General features: G+C 49.9%; 1 protein-coding gene across 1 annotated transcript in view; it reads right to left on the bottom strand.

The window, feature by feature from the left end:
* The window catches only part of LOC133763299 (aldehyde oxidase 2), a 76,215-nt gene extending 62,066 nt beyond the window's left edge, over positions 1–14,149 (bottom strand). The window contains exons 1-7 of the mRNA XM_062196767.1: positions 14,096–14,149; positions 11,864–11,921; positions 10,328–10,424; positions 8,606–8,714; positions 6,815–6,941; positions 4,674–4,735; positions 2,013–2,102 (exon numbers count right to left, since the gene is read on the bottom strand). Of these exons, the coding sequence (XP_062052751.1) occupies positions 2,013–2,102; positions 4,674–4,735; positions 6,815–6,941; positions 8,606–8,714; positions 10,328–10,424; positions 11,864–11,921; positions 14,096–14,149 (597 nt within the window). The remainder of the gene's footprint in view (positions 1–2,012; positions 2,103–4,673; positions 4,736–6,814; positions 6,942–8,605; positions 8,715–10,327; positions 10,425–11,863; positions 11,922–14,095) is intronic.
* Between the last annotated feature and the right edge of the window lie 1,411 nt (positions 14,150–15,560).

The raw sequence follows: 15,560 nt of genomic DNA, 5'->3' as shown, positions 1-15,560 counted from the left end.
CCACGGCGCTGGCCCAAACCAAATAATTTAAAATACGAATCCTGTTGTAAGAGATACCAGTTTACACTAATCGATTCTAAAGGAAGTATTTCTATGAAATACTCCAAAAAGCATTCTGGGAAAATCATTGTTTGAAAAGTTATCAGAGGTTAAGTAAGTTTGGGGGATGCTGGCGTTGTGGCATAGCAGGCTCAGCTGACACTTGCCATGTGGGTAAGTTCAAGTCCCAGCAGCTCCACTTCTAATACATCTTCTTACTAATGCACCCTGAAAAGCAGCAGAAGATGGTCCAAATACTTGGGCTCCCATCTATTAAAATAGAACTCTCGGATGGGGTTCCTGGCTCCTGGCTTCAGCTTGGCCAAAATCTGGTATTGGCAGCTATTTGGGGAGGGAACCAGCAGATGGAAGATCTCTCTTTATCTCTCTTTGCCCCTGTCCCTCCCTCCCTCTCTCTGTTGCTCTGCCCTTCAAACAAACAAACAAACAAACAAAACCTTAAAACAGATGGCCGGCACCGTGGCTCAACAGGCTAATCCTCCGCCTTGCGGCGCCGGCACACCGGGTTCTAGTCCTGGTCGGGGCACCGATCCTGTCCCGGTTGCCCCTCTTCCAGGCCAGCTCTCTGCTGTGGCCAGGGAGTGCAGTGGAGGATGGCCCAAGTGTTTGGGCTCTGCACCCCATGGGAGACCAGGATAAGCACCTGGCTCCTGCCATCGGAACAGTGCGGTGCGCCGGCCGCAGCGCGCTACCGCGGCGGCCATTGGAGGGTGAACCAACGGCAAAAGGAAGACCTTTCTCTCTGTCTCTCTCTCACTGTCCACTCTGCCTGTCAAAAAAAAAACAAAAAAACAAAAAAACAAAAAACAAAAACAAACAAACAAACAAAAAACCTTAAAACAGAAAGTTTGGGAAATCTCCACTGCACTCTAACCATTCTCCTCTCCTGTGCTAAGTCAGGATTCCAATGGCTAAAGGCTCTGAGAAGTTCTGCATTTTAAATACAAATGACTCTATACACACAGACACACACACACACACAGTCTGACCTTAATAATTAACATTTACTGAGTGCTTAGTTTCCAAGTGTTTCAACATATATTAACAATTCAATCTTCACAAGAACAGTGTAAAGAAAGCAAATTATGTCCATGTATCCGGAAGGAACTAAAGTTCAATGAAAAGTTACCCAAAGTGTAATCCTGTCGGAAACAGATCTGTATTAGCTTTGGGAAAAGTTATTGCCAGAAAACATTCCTTAGGAGTAAGGAAAATTGGGAAGGAGCCATGGGATCTGGGGGTAGAGATGGGTCTACGGAGAAGAGGCTGTGTGGACATCAGAGGTGGACAGACCCGGGTCATTCTCAGCTTGACCCTGATCTTTCCAGTGGAAACCTTCACTGTTCTAAGGAAGACATGGCATCAATGCAGATTTGAAGGGTCACTGCGGTCATTAGATGAAATGGCCTGACCCTTGTCCAACCTGGCCCTCTTCCATCTCTCTGAGGCCGTCCCTGTTTCCGGAAGGAAAGCTGGTTGTTCCTCGGGACGGTTCTTAGAAGGACCACAGATTGAGGCACCATAGATAAACATCTGAGTGAGCCATTTCGGCGTTAGTTAGACTTGGAAGTTTAGAAAGTCCCTGGGGGTGAGAGTGTGGGGTAGCTCTGATGTCTGGAAATAAGATTGTGCCTGAGAATTAAAATAGAAACCAACATCAATAGCAAAGTAGACAAATGAGTAGTTCCTCTAAGTGGGTGTTACCTCGAGACTTACACACACACACACACACACACAAGCACACACGCATGCTCCATGCTCAAAGAGCTCAAGTGGCGAGTCCCAGGGGCAGATCCCTGGCCATCGGGCAGATCGACTCATTGGTATTTGTGCCTGTGCTCTGGCCAGTTGAGAGCAGAGAATGACCGTTCAAGCTAAGAAGCACTGCTTCAAGAGCGAGCCAGCGTGAGCAGCACTCAGAGAGAGAGGACAAAACCAACAAGGGGACTCACGGCATTCTTTCTGCCGGGGGACGAGGAATCATTTTCTCCCTGGTCCGAGCAGCATTTTTCTGTTCTGTTCTGTTGACAGCCGTTTGTCTCCTAACAAGATAAAGTGCCTTAGATTAAAATTTTTTATAAGTAAATGGGTTTGTGTTCTAAAAGGTTTGGCAGTGTAAATTAGACATTTTCAGCCACTGTTGGAACAATCTTTTTTTGTTTTAGAAAAAATGATATATATAGAATACATAGAATATCTAATAAACCCATAAAGTGTATACATTTGATATACAGAAATATAGACTATAGAGAAGTGTAAATGAAATAAATTACCCTATCCCAATGATGACATTTTGACATAATAAGTATTTGGAATTATACTTATATGCTATAAAACACTATATACCATTTATTTTTTTTTTTAAGGGAAAGAGTTTACTGGGGAAACCCGACAGACCGGAGGGAAGGGTTGAAGAAGGAAGAGAGGGAGATGGAGAGCGAGAGAGCGAGTCACGTGTTCAGGAACCGGTCCTTTTTTTTTTTTTTTTGACAGGCAGAGTGGACAGTGAGAGAGAGAGACAGAGAGAAAGGTCTTCCTTTGCCGTTGGTTCACCCTCCAATGGCCGCCACGGCCTGCGCACCGCGCTGATCCGAAGCCAGGAGCCAGGTGCTTCTCCTGGTCTCCCATGGGGTGCAGGGCCCAAGCACTTGGGCCATCCTCCACTGCACTCCCGGGCCATAGCAGAGAGCTGGCCTGGAAGAGGAGCAACCGGGACAGAATCCGGCACCCCGACCGGGACTAGAACACGGGGTGCCGGCGCCGCAGGCAGAGGATTAGCCTAGTGAGCCACGGCGCTGGCCCACTATATACCATTTATATCATATATATAGTACACATGAGCGTTTTTGTCCATCCACAACATTTTGCCCGTTGATTCCCCTTGGGATCGGCCTGGGGCTGAGCTGACGATGAATTTTAAAGTAGTTTTCCTTCTGCGTGGCCCTTGGCTGCCTCTTTCCTCCAAACTGCCCTCTGCGTCTTCCACAAACACTGCCTCCCAAGTATCTAGCCGAAAACTTTGCCCGCTGTCTGTCTCGTGCTGCCCTCTCCCTAATTCTGTCCCAGAAGCAAAAACAACAGAACAGTGGCTTATCTCTTACTCAGAGCTCTGGGAGCCTCCCTGATGGCTGCCACTGAAGGCTGATGGGAGAAGCCAGTTTGCTATTGGCCTAGGGCACGGAGGACTCAGTCCGCCCCGGGACTTGGTGTCTCCCACTAAAGTCCCAGGCCCACATTCCTGCCTTTGTCCTCCCAGTCTGTGTGTCTGGAAAGGTGGGTTCCATTCGAAAGCGCAGGGAAGGAGGTTCCCTTATTTCCATTGCACAAGCACTTTTTCACTTGCACTGGCAGCTTGCTGGGCTTCCCAGCTAAACAAGCCTGGGACACGCATGCTCAGTGAACACGCCTGACTCTGGGACACGGAACACTTGCTGGCCCACTGCCAGGCCTACCTCTTGGGTTTGCGGAGCTGAGGCAAGCACATGAAGGCAGGCCCCCAGCCCGAGGCCTGTCACCCTTCTCTCCTCGCCTCAGCCCTCCTGCATGCTGGGAGGAGGGGCCTCAGACACCTGCAGGGGCACCATGGCCTGACTGTCCCAGCCACTCCCTCCACAAGCAGCCCCTTGCTGGCCACACTCCAAGCCAGGAATGCAGGCACTGTGCTTCTAAGCTGTTCCACTTTGACTCAGGAAAGGGGAACGTGTCTGGCCTAGGATTGGGGTCAAGACTACACGTGGAGAATGATCTAGAAAAGGGGTGAAGGCCCTAGGCGGGCAAGTGCCTTTGCCTCCACGGCTCTATAAGCTGCAGGCGGACCAGGCAGGGGCCCCTGCTCTTGGGTGTAAAGTCTGTATTGCCCCCATCCTTCTGCCATCAAACATGCTTGTCTCCTGGTGACCTTGTCAGATACTAATCAACAACAACCTCAGTCGCAGTGGTCACTGTTGGCTGCACTTTCACTAAATGCCACACGAAACTCGTGTAATTTTCAAAGCAGCCCAGCCAAGTATTCTCATGTCGCCCCCAGGCTGGGGAAATTGTCTTCTGCCAAGGACCATGTGGATCCTTACAACGTCATTTGTGGGCCACACAAGATGGTCAATTCTAGCCTGCTATAGGTTTGTTGAGTTTTGAGTCCCACCCACAAGTGCCTCGGCAGAGCCAGAGCAAATCACTTGGCAGGCTTCGTACAGCCCACGGGCCAGCCGGTCCCCACCCGCTGGGGGAAACGGCCTATGCTCTCTTACAGAGAGTGTGTGGTGTAGTCCACTTATTCTTTATCTGCTCACACCTTCCCGGCTGGATTCTTGGGACTCACTTCGCCTCTGCAAGCCAAACTTCACCCCCTCTTCTTGTCTCCTTGGGTTTGCCCGAGGCCAGTTACCTTTCCTGTCCAGAAACCTGGCTGAACTCGGTGTGGAAAATCTGGTTAGATCACTTGTCTCCTGCGGTTTTGACTGGACAGCATCAAAGGTGGTTTAATGGGTCACTTGCAGTGAGTTACTTCACCTGGTCTCGGCTTTGTGCTTTGGGCTGGTCCCTAACACTGCAGCTTCCCCTGTGATGCTTGCTCTGCAGGACCCCCCCCCCCCCACGCCCCGTCACCCACTCACCGCGCAGAAGGTCTTCCCGCTCTCCAGAATGGGCCGATACCCAGTGCAGCGGCACAGGTTACCTAATGCGTGGAGAGGCGCGTCGTCAGGAGCTGTGTTTCTACCAGTAGCATTTTCCTTGAGAGACCCTTTGGTACGTGCCAAGCTGTTTGATGCTTTCCCCCTCAACTTGGACTAGCCTCCTCCCCCACATCAGTTCCAGCTTCCTGCTCCACCCTAAAGAAAACGACAGTCTGGCTGAGAGCTCGCTTTCCTTCGTCTATTAACTCATTCTCTCAATGTGTCGCTATCGCCAACAGCTCTGTTTCCAACCTGATGTAAAACAGCGGGAGTCCTAAATCAGAAAACAGAGCAATTTCCAAGGCACCAGACAAGCAAAGTGTCATCCCTGGACGTTTGTCAGTGGTGTTTCTCAGGTCACTACGTCCAAATCTCTTGGGAGTGTTTATAAAAATGCAGATCCTTCGTTCCTGCTCCAATCCACCGGCATTAGAATGTCTGGGGGCAGGCCTGGGAGCCTGTGTGAGGGGGTCTGTGGGCCACTCTGCTGCACGGTACAGTTCGAGAGCCTCAGGTTTCCACGGATGAAGGATCATGCATGAGGTGGGGGTGGAGGAGGGTCGGGGCGGCATACAGTTCATCCAGGAGGGCTTCCCGGAGAGCTTGCAACCCGGGGCAAGCTCTGGACTGTAGGGATGCAGGGGAGGGGTGTGCCGGGTTCTCAGAGCAGCACTTGCAAGGTGCAAGGTTCGAGCAGAGGTTGAGAGGAGCCTGGCCTGGGGGGTGACACAGAGGAGGAGGAAGGGTGGGCCAGGGAGGCCAGCTGTTGGACTTCCCTGAGTGTCTGGTGGGGGAGATCAGGCTTGGCCATGCTGTAGGGATGAGGAGAAAGAGCCAAGAAGCAGATTTTAGATGGCTTACTCTGATTTTTGCTGTACTAGAGCAGGGAACAGGGGAGGGGAGAGAGAGAGAGAGAGAGAGAGAGACCAGCAGATGGCCGAGTGACAGGCTCAGGCCTCGTCTAAGACCTTATGTATCTGTCACATGACTTGAAGATGATGGTTTGGATCCTGCAAAAGGCATATGTTTACAAAGTCCTCTTTTAGTAACTTAAACCCATTGCAAAAACTTAAAGGGTTCTTTCAATATGTGAAGGGCTCTGTTTTGAGTTGAATTCTGTCTCCCAAAAAGGTATGCGAACATGTGGGCACAACCTTATTTGGAAATAGGATCTCCGCAGATATAGTCAAGACAAGATTATACTGGGTTAAGGTACAGGCCCTAATCCTGGTGTCCTTATAATAAGGGGAATACTTGTGACTGGTGTTGAGGTACAGCAGGTTAAGCCATCTCCTGCAATGCTGGCATTCCATGTGAGCACCAGTATGAGCCCCAGCTGTTCCACTTCCAACCCAGCTGCCTGCTAATGTGCCTGGGAAAGCAGAGGAAGATGGCCCAAGTGGGAGACCCATATGGAGTTCCAGACTCCTGGTTTTGGCCTGGCCCAGCCCTGGCTGTTGTGGCTATTAGGGTGGAGGATCTCTGTCTCTCTATGTCTCTCCCTCCCAAATCAATCAATAAATCTTAAAATAAAGAAGAAGAGGGTTTGGATATGGATACCCATGTGGAGACAGAAGCACAGATCAGAGCGGCACATCCACAAGTTAGGAAACACCAAGGACCCCTGCCAATCACCAGAATCTAGGACGGGGCAAAGAAAGGTCCTCCCTAGAGCCTCCAGAGCGAGCATAGCTCTGCTCACACCTGGGCTGCAGACTCAAAGCTTCTAGAACTATGAGGGAACACTGTCCTGATGTAAGCCAACCAGGCTGCGATGCTTTGTTAGGGCAGCCTTGTGAAACTGATTCAGGCTTTTGATGAAGGCAGTCAAGGAAGTCACTGGGTAGAGCAGTAGGGTGTCAGGTGGGTGGCACCATCCACCTGCAGAGTGGAATTCTGGGTAGTTTTCTTCAGGTCTGTGCCCTGATCAGCAAGGAGCAGCTTGGCATTCTTCCCTGCTCCTGGGTGGGGTGTAGCTAGTTCAGCAACAACTGAATCAGGGCCCTGAGTGGGGCTTGGTTGACACTGGGGCTGGAGAGGAGCAGTCAGAAACTTCCTACCTGGCCTTGGGGCAGACCTACCTCCAAGGGCTTCCATGAGCTGTTCCTCTGAGGGCTGTGGGTGGTTCCTGAGCAGCGTGTACATGGACATCACCATCCCAGGGGAGCAGAATCCGCACTGGGTGCCATGGCTCTTGGCAATCCTCTCCTGGAAGGACACACGTATGGTCACGATCCTCTGCTCCTGCTGCCACCAGCTCTCATTGAGGACCACAGCTTGTGTCTCTCTTGTCATGGTAGATCTCTCTCTCAGCAAATGTACTCTGTTCCTTTGATCAGAGTCAGCCATGCTCTCTTTTCCCAGGCTGCCATATTCTATTTTTAGAATCACTTCCCAAGGTCAAGTGCTCAAACTCTTCTAACTAGGAATTAGCAATGTGCAGCCTCCACTTTCAGAGTAAGAAGTGCTCTCCAGAAGTCAATAATTATAAGAAGAATGTGTGTAAGGTTTCAAAAACAACTGTTTTGAAGTAGGTGCTTAACCTAGACTCCAGTTACGGTGCCTTCATCCCATGTCAGAGCACCTGGGTTCCATTCTGGCTCCTGACTCCACTAATGCATGCCCTGGGAGACAGCGGTGATGGCTGAAGAACTTGGGTCCCTGCCAGCCATCTGGGAGACCTGGTCTGCATTTCTGGCTCCTGACTTCAGTCTGGACTGACCTCCCACTCCGACCCCGACCCCAGCCATTGCGGGCACTTGGGGAGTGAAACAGCAAATGAGATCATACTATCTCTGCCTGCCTGCTGACTCTCTTTCTGTATCTCAAGTAAATACAGATGAAAAAAATACCAGTTTTCCTGAATACCTCCACGTCTTGACAGTTTAGTTCTGACCATGAAGCTCCCTCCCCGTTTTCATTATTATTAACCTGGAGGCTCTCGTTTCACTCTCTGTAAATTCCTCGTTGGCTCAAAGACAGCTCTGCGTTCACAAGTCCGATATTTTGGTCTGTGTCCTCGATTAAAACTCCTTGCTGTTCGAAGTGTAGTCTATGGACCAGCAGTGTTGGTTTCACCTAGGAGCTCGTAGGGCGTGCAGAACCTGGGGCTCCTGCTCCAAACCTCCTGACTCAGGCTCGGTATTTTTAATGGGCTCCTTAGTTAGCATGTTAGAGTTTGAGAAGCCCTGTTCTAGATTTCAGAATGTAATGAGATCCTGTATTCCAGTTTGTCGATCTTGCTGTGAGCATTCCCTCTGACTTCTGGTAGACACTGCTGGATCTTTCACACTGGTTACTCCTCCCTGGAATTGATGCTCCTGGGGTTAAGCCCAGGGACCCTCCCTGGGCCTCCCCTGCCTAGGACTCAGTGTTGGTCTGCTCTTAAAACTCCTGTACAATGACAGAAAAATCAATGTGTTCTCTGCCAATGCACATATGACTTCAGGCTAAGATTTGGAGAAACAGTTGTCACGCTCTGGAGAAATCCATGATAGATTCCACTCACTCCCCGAGACCTCTCTGCCACAGGAAATAATCCTGCATTTCATCTTCTTGGCCTTGGAGATGTTTTGTTCCATATATAATTTGCTTTGTACAATGTCTACTGTGGACTAGGGTCCACAGTAGTCCAATAGCCATTATCAATAACTCTGCTTATTGTTCAAGTAAAAAAGAAAAAATATGGTCACCTAATAAAATGCAGATAGCTTTCCAGCTTTCTTCAAATCACTTAAAAGACACTGTGACTCTGAATAATACGCAGCCAAGCTTCTGCTTACCTGGCCACAACCTAGAAGCCTCAGAAGGCACGGTCTACATAGCATTTGGCACAAAGACAGAGAAATGAGAAAAGCAGGGTGTGCTCTTACCTGCACGGGGTGAAGCCTGGTTCTGATGCTTCCAACACCTTCCACGGTGGTGACAGCAGCTCCATACAGCGAGCAGATGGGCACCAGGCAGGCGGTGACAGAGACATGCCTTTGTATGAGAAACACCAGGGAAGCTGAGGGGAGTAACACCACCTTGCCTTGTGGGGAAACCTGGGACCAAGCCTGCCATTCAGCGTGGGGGATGGGGAGCTGGTGGGGGGGGGGAGCTCAGAGTCCTCTGTACGAACTCTGTGCTACCTTTCAGAGCCTGGACTCCTTCAGGTGTATATAGGCATTCTGAAGGTCAGAACAGCTTTCTAAGCCTACTCACCCGGGAGCAATGGGAATGGACGCACATGACCAGGAATGTGTTGGACTTCTATAGTATTCACTGGGGTACAGACCTTGTAACAAGCAAAGGCATGTTTGTGTGTTTTATTCTTGTAGACACGCTTAGGGGGATTTTTTGCTTTTGATTTTAAGCTCTCTGAATATAAGTTAACAATTAGATGACCTATATTCCCAGGCCATCTCTCATTCTCTTTAAAAAGATTTACTTATTTATTTGAAAGGAAGAGGGATGGAGACAGAGAGAGAGAGAGAGAGAGAGAGAGAGAGAGAGAGAGAGAGAGAAAGATAGATCTGCCATTCACTGGTTTACTCCCAAAGTGGCTGCAATGGCTAGGGCTGGGCCAGGCTAAAGCCAGGAGCTTCTTCTGGGTCTCCCACGTGGGTGCAGGGGTCCAAGCACTTGGTCCATCTTCCAGGCTCATTAGCAGGGAGCTGGATTGGAAGTGGAGCAGCCAGGACTCTGATTGGTGCTTATATGGGATGCAAGTGTTGCAGGCAGGGGCTTAACTGCTGCACCGCAGCACTGGTCCCTCAGGCCATCTCTTGATCTCCTGGGCCCTGCATTTGGGGGATGCCCAAGGTCTAGAATCTTGCCCTTAACTGAAGAGCAAAAGCATGGCCCATATCCTTGCTCTTCAAGGTTGACCTTAGCCTACCTGTAGAGAAATAGTTTTAGAGTCAGAAAATGTGAGCTCAAGGCCTTGCTGTACAAGTGGTGGTTATGGGGCTGGCACTGTGGCATAGTAGGTAAAGCTGCTGCCTATAGTGCCGGTATCCCATATGGATGCTGGTTTGAGTCCTGGCTGCTCCACTTCCAATCCAGCTCTCTGCTATGGCCTGGGAAAGCAGTATAAGATGGCCTAGGTCCTTGGGCCCCTGCACCTGTGTGGGAGACCCAGAAGAAGCTCCTGGCTCCTGGCTTCAGATCGGTGCAGCTCCAGCCATTGCAGCCAATTGGAGAATGAACCAGCAGATGGAAGACCTCTCTCTCTTCTCTCTCTGCCTCTCTTTCTCTCTGTGTAACTCTTTCAAATAAATAAATCTTTAAAAACAAACAAAAACAAGTGGTGGTTACATGACCTCCAACAGCTTCCTGCATCTCTTGGAGCCCATTTCCTCATCTGTAAGATGAATCCTTGGCCTAAGTTGGTGTTTCCTGACCTGGAGCGCCCTAATGGGCCTTGGAAGTCTCAGGATCTTCCAATTATATGCAAAATATCAGGCGTTTGTGTATTATCCGAGTATATGGGATTTTCCCAAAGGGATCCAATATTGGGAGGCAGCAAGGATCTAAACATCTTTCCTAGCTGTGAGTTGAGCATACAGTGAGGCAGAGAAACAAAGCCTGCCTCGGGCCCCTGGGAGGGATACCTTATCTTCTTGGATATGGGGTCATGTTCCGACACCATCACAGTGCAGGCGCCGCAGCCTCCTGTTCCGCAGGCGTACTTGGTCCCTGTGAGACGTACTGGAAGCAGGGCCGTCAAGGAAAACACCCCACGGTGGATATTTTGCCTCCTGGGCAGCTGCCTCCCTAGGGTGTGACTAGGGAGGAAGGTCAGGTGCAGCTCTGGGCAGTTACCTGCCTGTGTCTCCATGTTTTACTGCTGTGTGATGCTGACATTGCGAAGACTTGTAATAAGTCTGCACAGGCTTATTGCAAGCATCTTCTAAGGTCATGGATGTGAAAACACTTCGAAAAATTCTATTTCCTATAGGGTACTCTTCTACATCTTCTTCTGGCTTCCAATCATGTGACTGGAGAAGAACTTTATTTTCAGCTACTTCATGGGTTACCAGTTTGCCCAGGAATCAATTCCACATTTCAAAGCGAGCCCACGAGTCTTCAGAGGAATCTCGTTCTTACTTTCGGATTCCGCCTTGAGCATCCCTCAGTCAGTCGACGTGTCAGTCCAAGTCTAGGCTCAGCCCCAGTGCCTTCTCTTTTCTCAGCCATCTCCCCAGTTATGGTTCATTTCCGCACTGTTTGTGGGATTGCATAGGATTTACCTGGACTGTTAAAAACACTTCTGAATCACTAACTCTTTATTGCCATTGTCTGTTGGTTTTTTTTTTAACCCTAGGAGTTGTTCATCTCCATTAAGTCATAACTTCAAATGCATTGAGAGAGGTCATGAAATAAATAGGGTGGCCTGGGTGTGACTTGGGAGCCCCGTTTTCAAGAGGGCACTGGGGACAGCCCATACCCAGCAATCGGCAAGGCCACTGTCAGCCAGGGGTGGCAGCCTTCTCATTTGTCAAAAGAAGCTGGAAAATATTCATTTTAAAAAACATGCAATTTCCTAATTTTCAAACATTGAAAGCTAAGTAAAAACCGTGTAGACTTTCATAGGAAATCTGTACAGAGGCCAACTTCATCAATGTTAATTTCTGTCATTTTTTTGTTCCTGGGTTCTCCGAGTGCTCCAGCGGATTTGCCAAGGAAGACATGTTTGCCCTGATGAAGATCTGAGTTCCAGGGGATGGAGTGGTGGAGGAAATCAGATCTCAGAGATCAGACGTAGGGGCGGGAAGTCTTCTCCTACAACACATGCTCTCACCGGACCTGGAGTACTTGGTGTTGTGGGAGGGCAGGGCATGTGCCACACCAGCTGCTGTTACCTAAGTACCTGGGAAGCCCAGAGGGGAATAATTAGTCCTGACCTAAGGAGCTTAGCTTCTATTTCATGCTATTAAATCGGATATAAGAAACTCTGGGAAAACTTCATCCTCTCCAAAGTAGCCCAATTAACCTGATAGCCTTAAAACCCTGGCCAAAAGCAAACAGTGTGAGGGCCAAGAGGGCTGACCGTTTAGAGGGTGTGGTTTGATTAGTTTGCACACCGACAGCTGGCTTAAGATTTAAGGCAAACCTAGCCATGGCCAAGACGTTGGTTAAAAGGATCCAGTTCTTTCGTAGGAAGGTCAGCAGTGTCACTTCTGGGTCCGCATTCCTCTCTGTCACCTGCATTGGAATGAGAAGGGGAGATGGTTATGGGATTTAATTGCCGCCTGTTTGGTTAAGTATTGGGGTTTATTAGGCTCTGTTTTGTCAAACAACTTCCACAAGCATTTCCAGGGCAGGAGCCCAGCAAAGCAAACCTACTCTTCTGTGTAGTGGGAACTGGGAACCATACTCTTCATATCTGCCCACCTGTTTTGTGTGCCTTTGTGGACTTGTCTAATTCAGGCTGCGGTACTCTGGCAATCCTTCAGATGTAGCAAGGACTTGGCATGTTTGTGTGTGCGTACACTGTGAAGGGTCCTGTAGGGAGAAACGCTGGGTGGGCAGTTTCTGGTCTCTGAGAGACTTCTGGTGGGGAGTACATTAGAAAACATCAAGGGGGTTATGCACTGGTGGCAGGGAGGGGTAGGGGGAAAACTGCTGTCGTCATGGAAGGCCCTGGAGCCTGCCAATCCCCTCACTGGGAGACTGGTCCTATGGTGAGACCCTCTGTGCTCCAGCTCAAACCCAGGGTGGCTCTCATGGGGCAAGAGAACCCCTCCCTCCCTGCCCTTGGAAATGAGGATTTAGCATCCAAAAGCCACGAGGGACCGTCTTTGGTGCCTCTTTCGCATTTGCTGATTTTCAGGTACTTCCTTTGATTTTGTCTTGGGGTGTTCTGCAAGTCCCTGGATCCGATCTGTGCATCAGAGGGAAGGGAGATAGGGTGGGCTATGCATGCTGTGTGCTTGCTTTCTTGCCAGAAGGAAGACATACACTTTTGTAGACCTTGGAGAACAAAAACACTATAGGAAGATGCTTCCAAGCTGACATATTCAAAGTCAACTGCTTTCTGGTTCTCCAGGTAGTCCCTAATCAGTGAATGAAGACCCCCTCTGCCTGCGGTTACACCCACTGCAGATCCTTTATGCAGATTCATTGAGCATGCGGTTGGATAGTGTCTTCGTCACTTAACTGCCTCCCACCCCCACCACACACAGTTGTATTTCCTCTAATGCTTGATTTAGCCTTTTCTTTCGGCTGCAGATACTACACTCTGGATGTATGACTCAGAAGGGAAGTGGAAGAGAAGGTAGCTAAGGAGCTTCCTTCAGCCTTTGAGTCTGCAAAGCCAAGGTCTGGGGAACCAGCAAGCAGGGGCTCAGTTCATGGATGGTCATTGCAGAAGAATGCATGGTGACTGCTGGCTGGGGAGCCGGATACAAGAGAGAGCCTTAGAAAGGGAAGTACGAGACCCTCAAGCTCTGTGTCATCTCTTTTCTTGGGCCAAGTGCTGGATGGGGTGGACATAGCCAGACCCTCACCACCTGAGGGGTCCTGGAGGCAAGGGGGAAAGGCCCCAGAGAAGCCACATGCCCCAGGAGCTCCAGAACGGCTCCCTTGAGAGACAGGCAGAAAGGCTTGGGAGAGGGAGGGCCTGGCACGGGGCACAGAGGGTAACTGGTGGCCTGCATGGGTAAGTGGTAAGGACTAGAGAGGAAGACGACAGAGAGAAATGGCAAAGGAGATCCCCTGCCCTTGTCACATGAGTCCTCCCTGGAACGTGGCTGTGACCTGGGGAAAGAGAAGGCCTCCAGACTGACCACGATTCCATTCCACCCAAGCCTGTATAATGGAGACTCAATGGATTAAAAGTTAATTTAAAAAAATTAACAATTAAAAATTAAGTTGATAAATAGAAAAGTAAAGAGAGCTCCATTTCTTGTCTTCCTGAGTTTGAAAACCAAGATATGTAGCTAGCTAATGTGCTTTCACATAGCAGGCCCAGCGCTAAGTGGTTTAGCAACCATTAGGGGGCTTCCTAATCCATGACAGGAACAGTTTTCTTGAAATCCTCACAACATTCCTGGGAAGTAGAGCCCAAAGGTGAGGACCCCAGAGCCCATACATTGCATGAGGTTATACAGGAAATGGCAGGGCCAGAGTGGGTCAAGGACACCAGGGCCCTTGTGACCAACTCCAAGGCTTTTCCTCTCTCCAGCCCAAGACACACATTGCTGGGAGCTGAGCTATAATTGAGAAGGGGCCAGGCCAAGTTAGGATGGGTTCTCAGTTCCTGGCTTCTTGACCTTGACCGGAGGGGTCTCAGCCCAAATGCGCCATGAGAGCTCTTCCCAAGTGGAAGTTTCCCAGTGTCTATTTTATAAACCACAGTAGAAACACTCGACACTTACCTTCCTCCCATTCACAAAGAAAACCAAGTCACTGGGCTTTGATGGGCAGGGCATTGTCCCTGCCGGTTAAGTTCTGCCTTGCGGTCCTCGGTGGCACTGCTCTTCGGTGCCAGCCGCAGAAAGGACTGAGGGCCAGCACCGGAGTCTTCCTGAGCGGAAGCAGCCTGGAGACGCGGAGAGGAGGGCAGGAGGTGGAGACGGCCTTGCTTCGTAGCTTCTTAAATCCACAGCTCCTGTGTGGCCCGGCCTCTTATCTCTTGCCTCGCTCCCCGCCCCTCTTTCCCCCCAATTGTCCAATAGCCCCTGCCCTGCTCTGGTCCTAGCTTCAAAGCTGACTTGTAACACAGCCCACACTTCCTGCTTTTTCTGAAGCCGGAGGGCTTAGTGTGAAAACCAAAACAGTAATCTGAGTGTAAGAGCACTGTGCACACTGTCGCAGCCCCAGGAGTATATCCTGGCTGAATTGCAATCTTCTCAAAGAGAGTTAGAAGTGGGCTTCCTGAGGTCTCTCACTTTCCCCAATGTTTTTTTTTTTCTTGTTCTGCAGAAATGTTTCCTCAGAGAAAATCACTCGGACATGTCCAGGCCATGCTCCAGTTAAAGTGGAGATGTGACCAAGCCAAGTCCTCCTAGCTTGAGATACCTGGGGTGGATAGGCAGTCTCCTTGATAAACTTGATCCTTCCGAACGTCTCCTAGGAATCTGTGGACCTGTGCTTTCAGCCCAAGCAATGCCCAGGACTTGGCCTTGAGTCTGTGTGCAGCAAGGAGCTACTTCTGGGGTCTGGTTTCAGGAGCATGGCGAGAGCTCCGTCTCCCAGCACTTCCTTTGCAAGTTCATGGAGTCCCAGCACCGCGGTGAGAGCCATCCCTTTGTTTTAGTGAAGACTCCCTGGGGGACCATTCATCAGGCCCCAGACAGCAGCCCCTGGCATCCTCCTGACCTGGCTGATTGAGGAAGATCCTCTGTCTCACTCGGTCCGGATGCAGCTTCAGTGAGCTACTACTAGTGAGTTAGAGCTGGCAGCTTTCAATTTCTTCACAGTTATCACGCCTCTGTCCTCAGGCACACCTGTCTTCATATGCCTGGGAGATGAGTGTGCTTGCGTGTGCTTGCGTGTGTAGTTTCTATGTGTGTGGATATTAAAATGTTAGACATTTACAGCAGGTTCGTGAGAGGAGAAATTGTCAGGTGCGTTGAAAATTAGGTCAAATCTTCAGGTCAGGTGTTTCGATCTTTTCGCCTTTGTTTAAAACCCACCAATAGTTTTGTTTTTCAAAGATTTATTTATTTATTTGAAAGGCAGAATGAGAGAGAGAGAGAGAGAGAGAGAGAGAGAGAGAGAGATCTTCCATCTGCTGGTTCTCTCTGCAGATGACCATAACAGCCAGGTCTGGGGCAGGCCGAAGCCAGGAGCCAGGTCAGTCCTGGTCTCCCCCATGGGTGGTAGGGGCCCAGGTTCTTG

Source organism: Lepus europaeus, chromosome 1 (genome assembly GCF_033115175.1).
Source record: "Lepus europaeus isolate LE1 chromosome 1, mLepTim1.pri, whole genome shotgun sequence".
NCBI lineage: Eukaryota > Metazoa > Chordata > Mammalia > Lagomorpha > Leporidae > Lepus > Lepus europaeus.
Note: the sequence above shows the minus strand (reverse complement) of the source record. Positions and strands in the feature narration are given on the sequence as shown.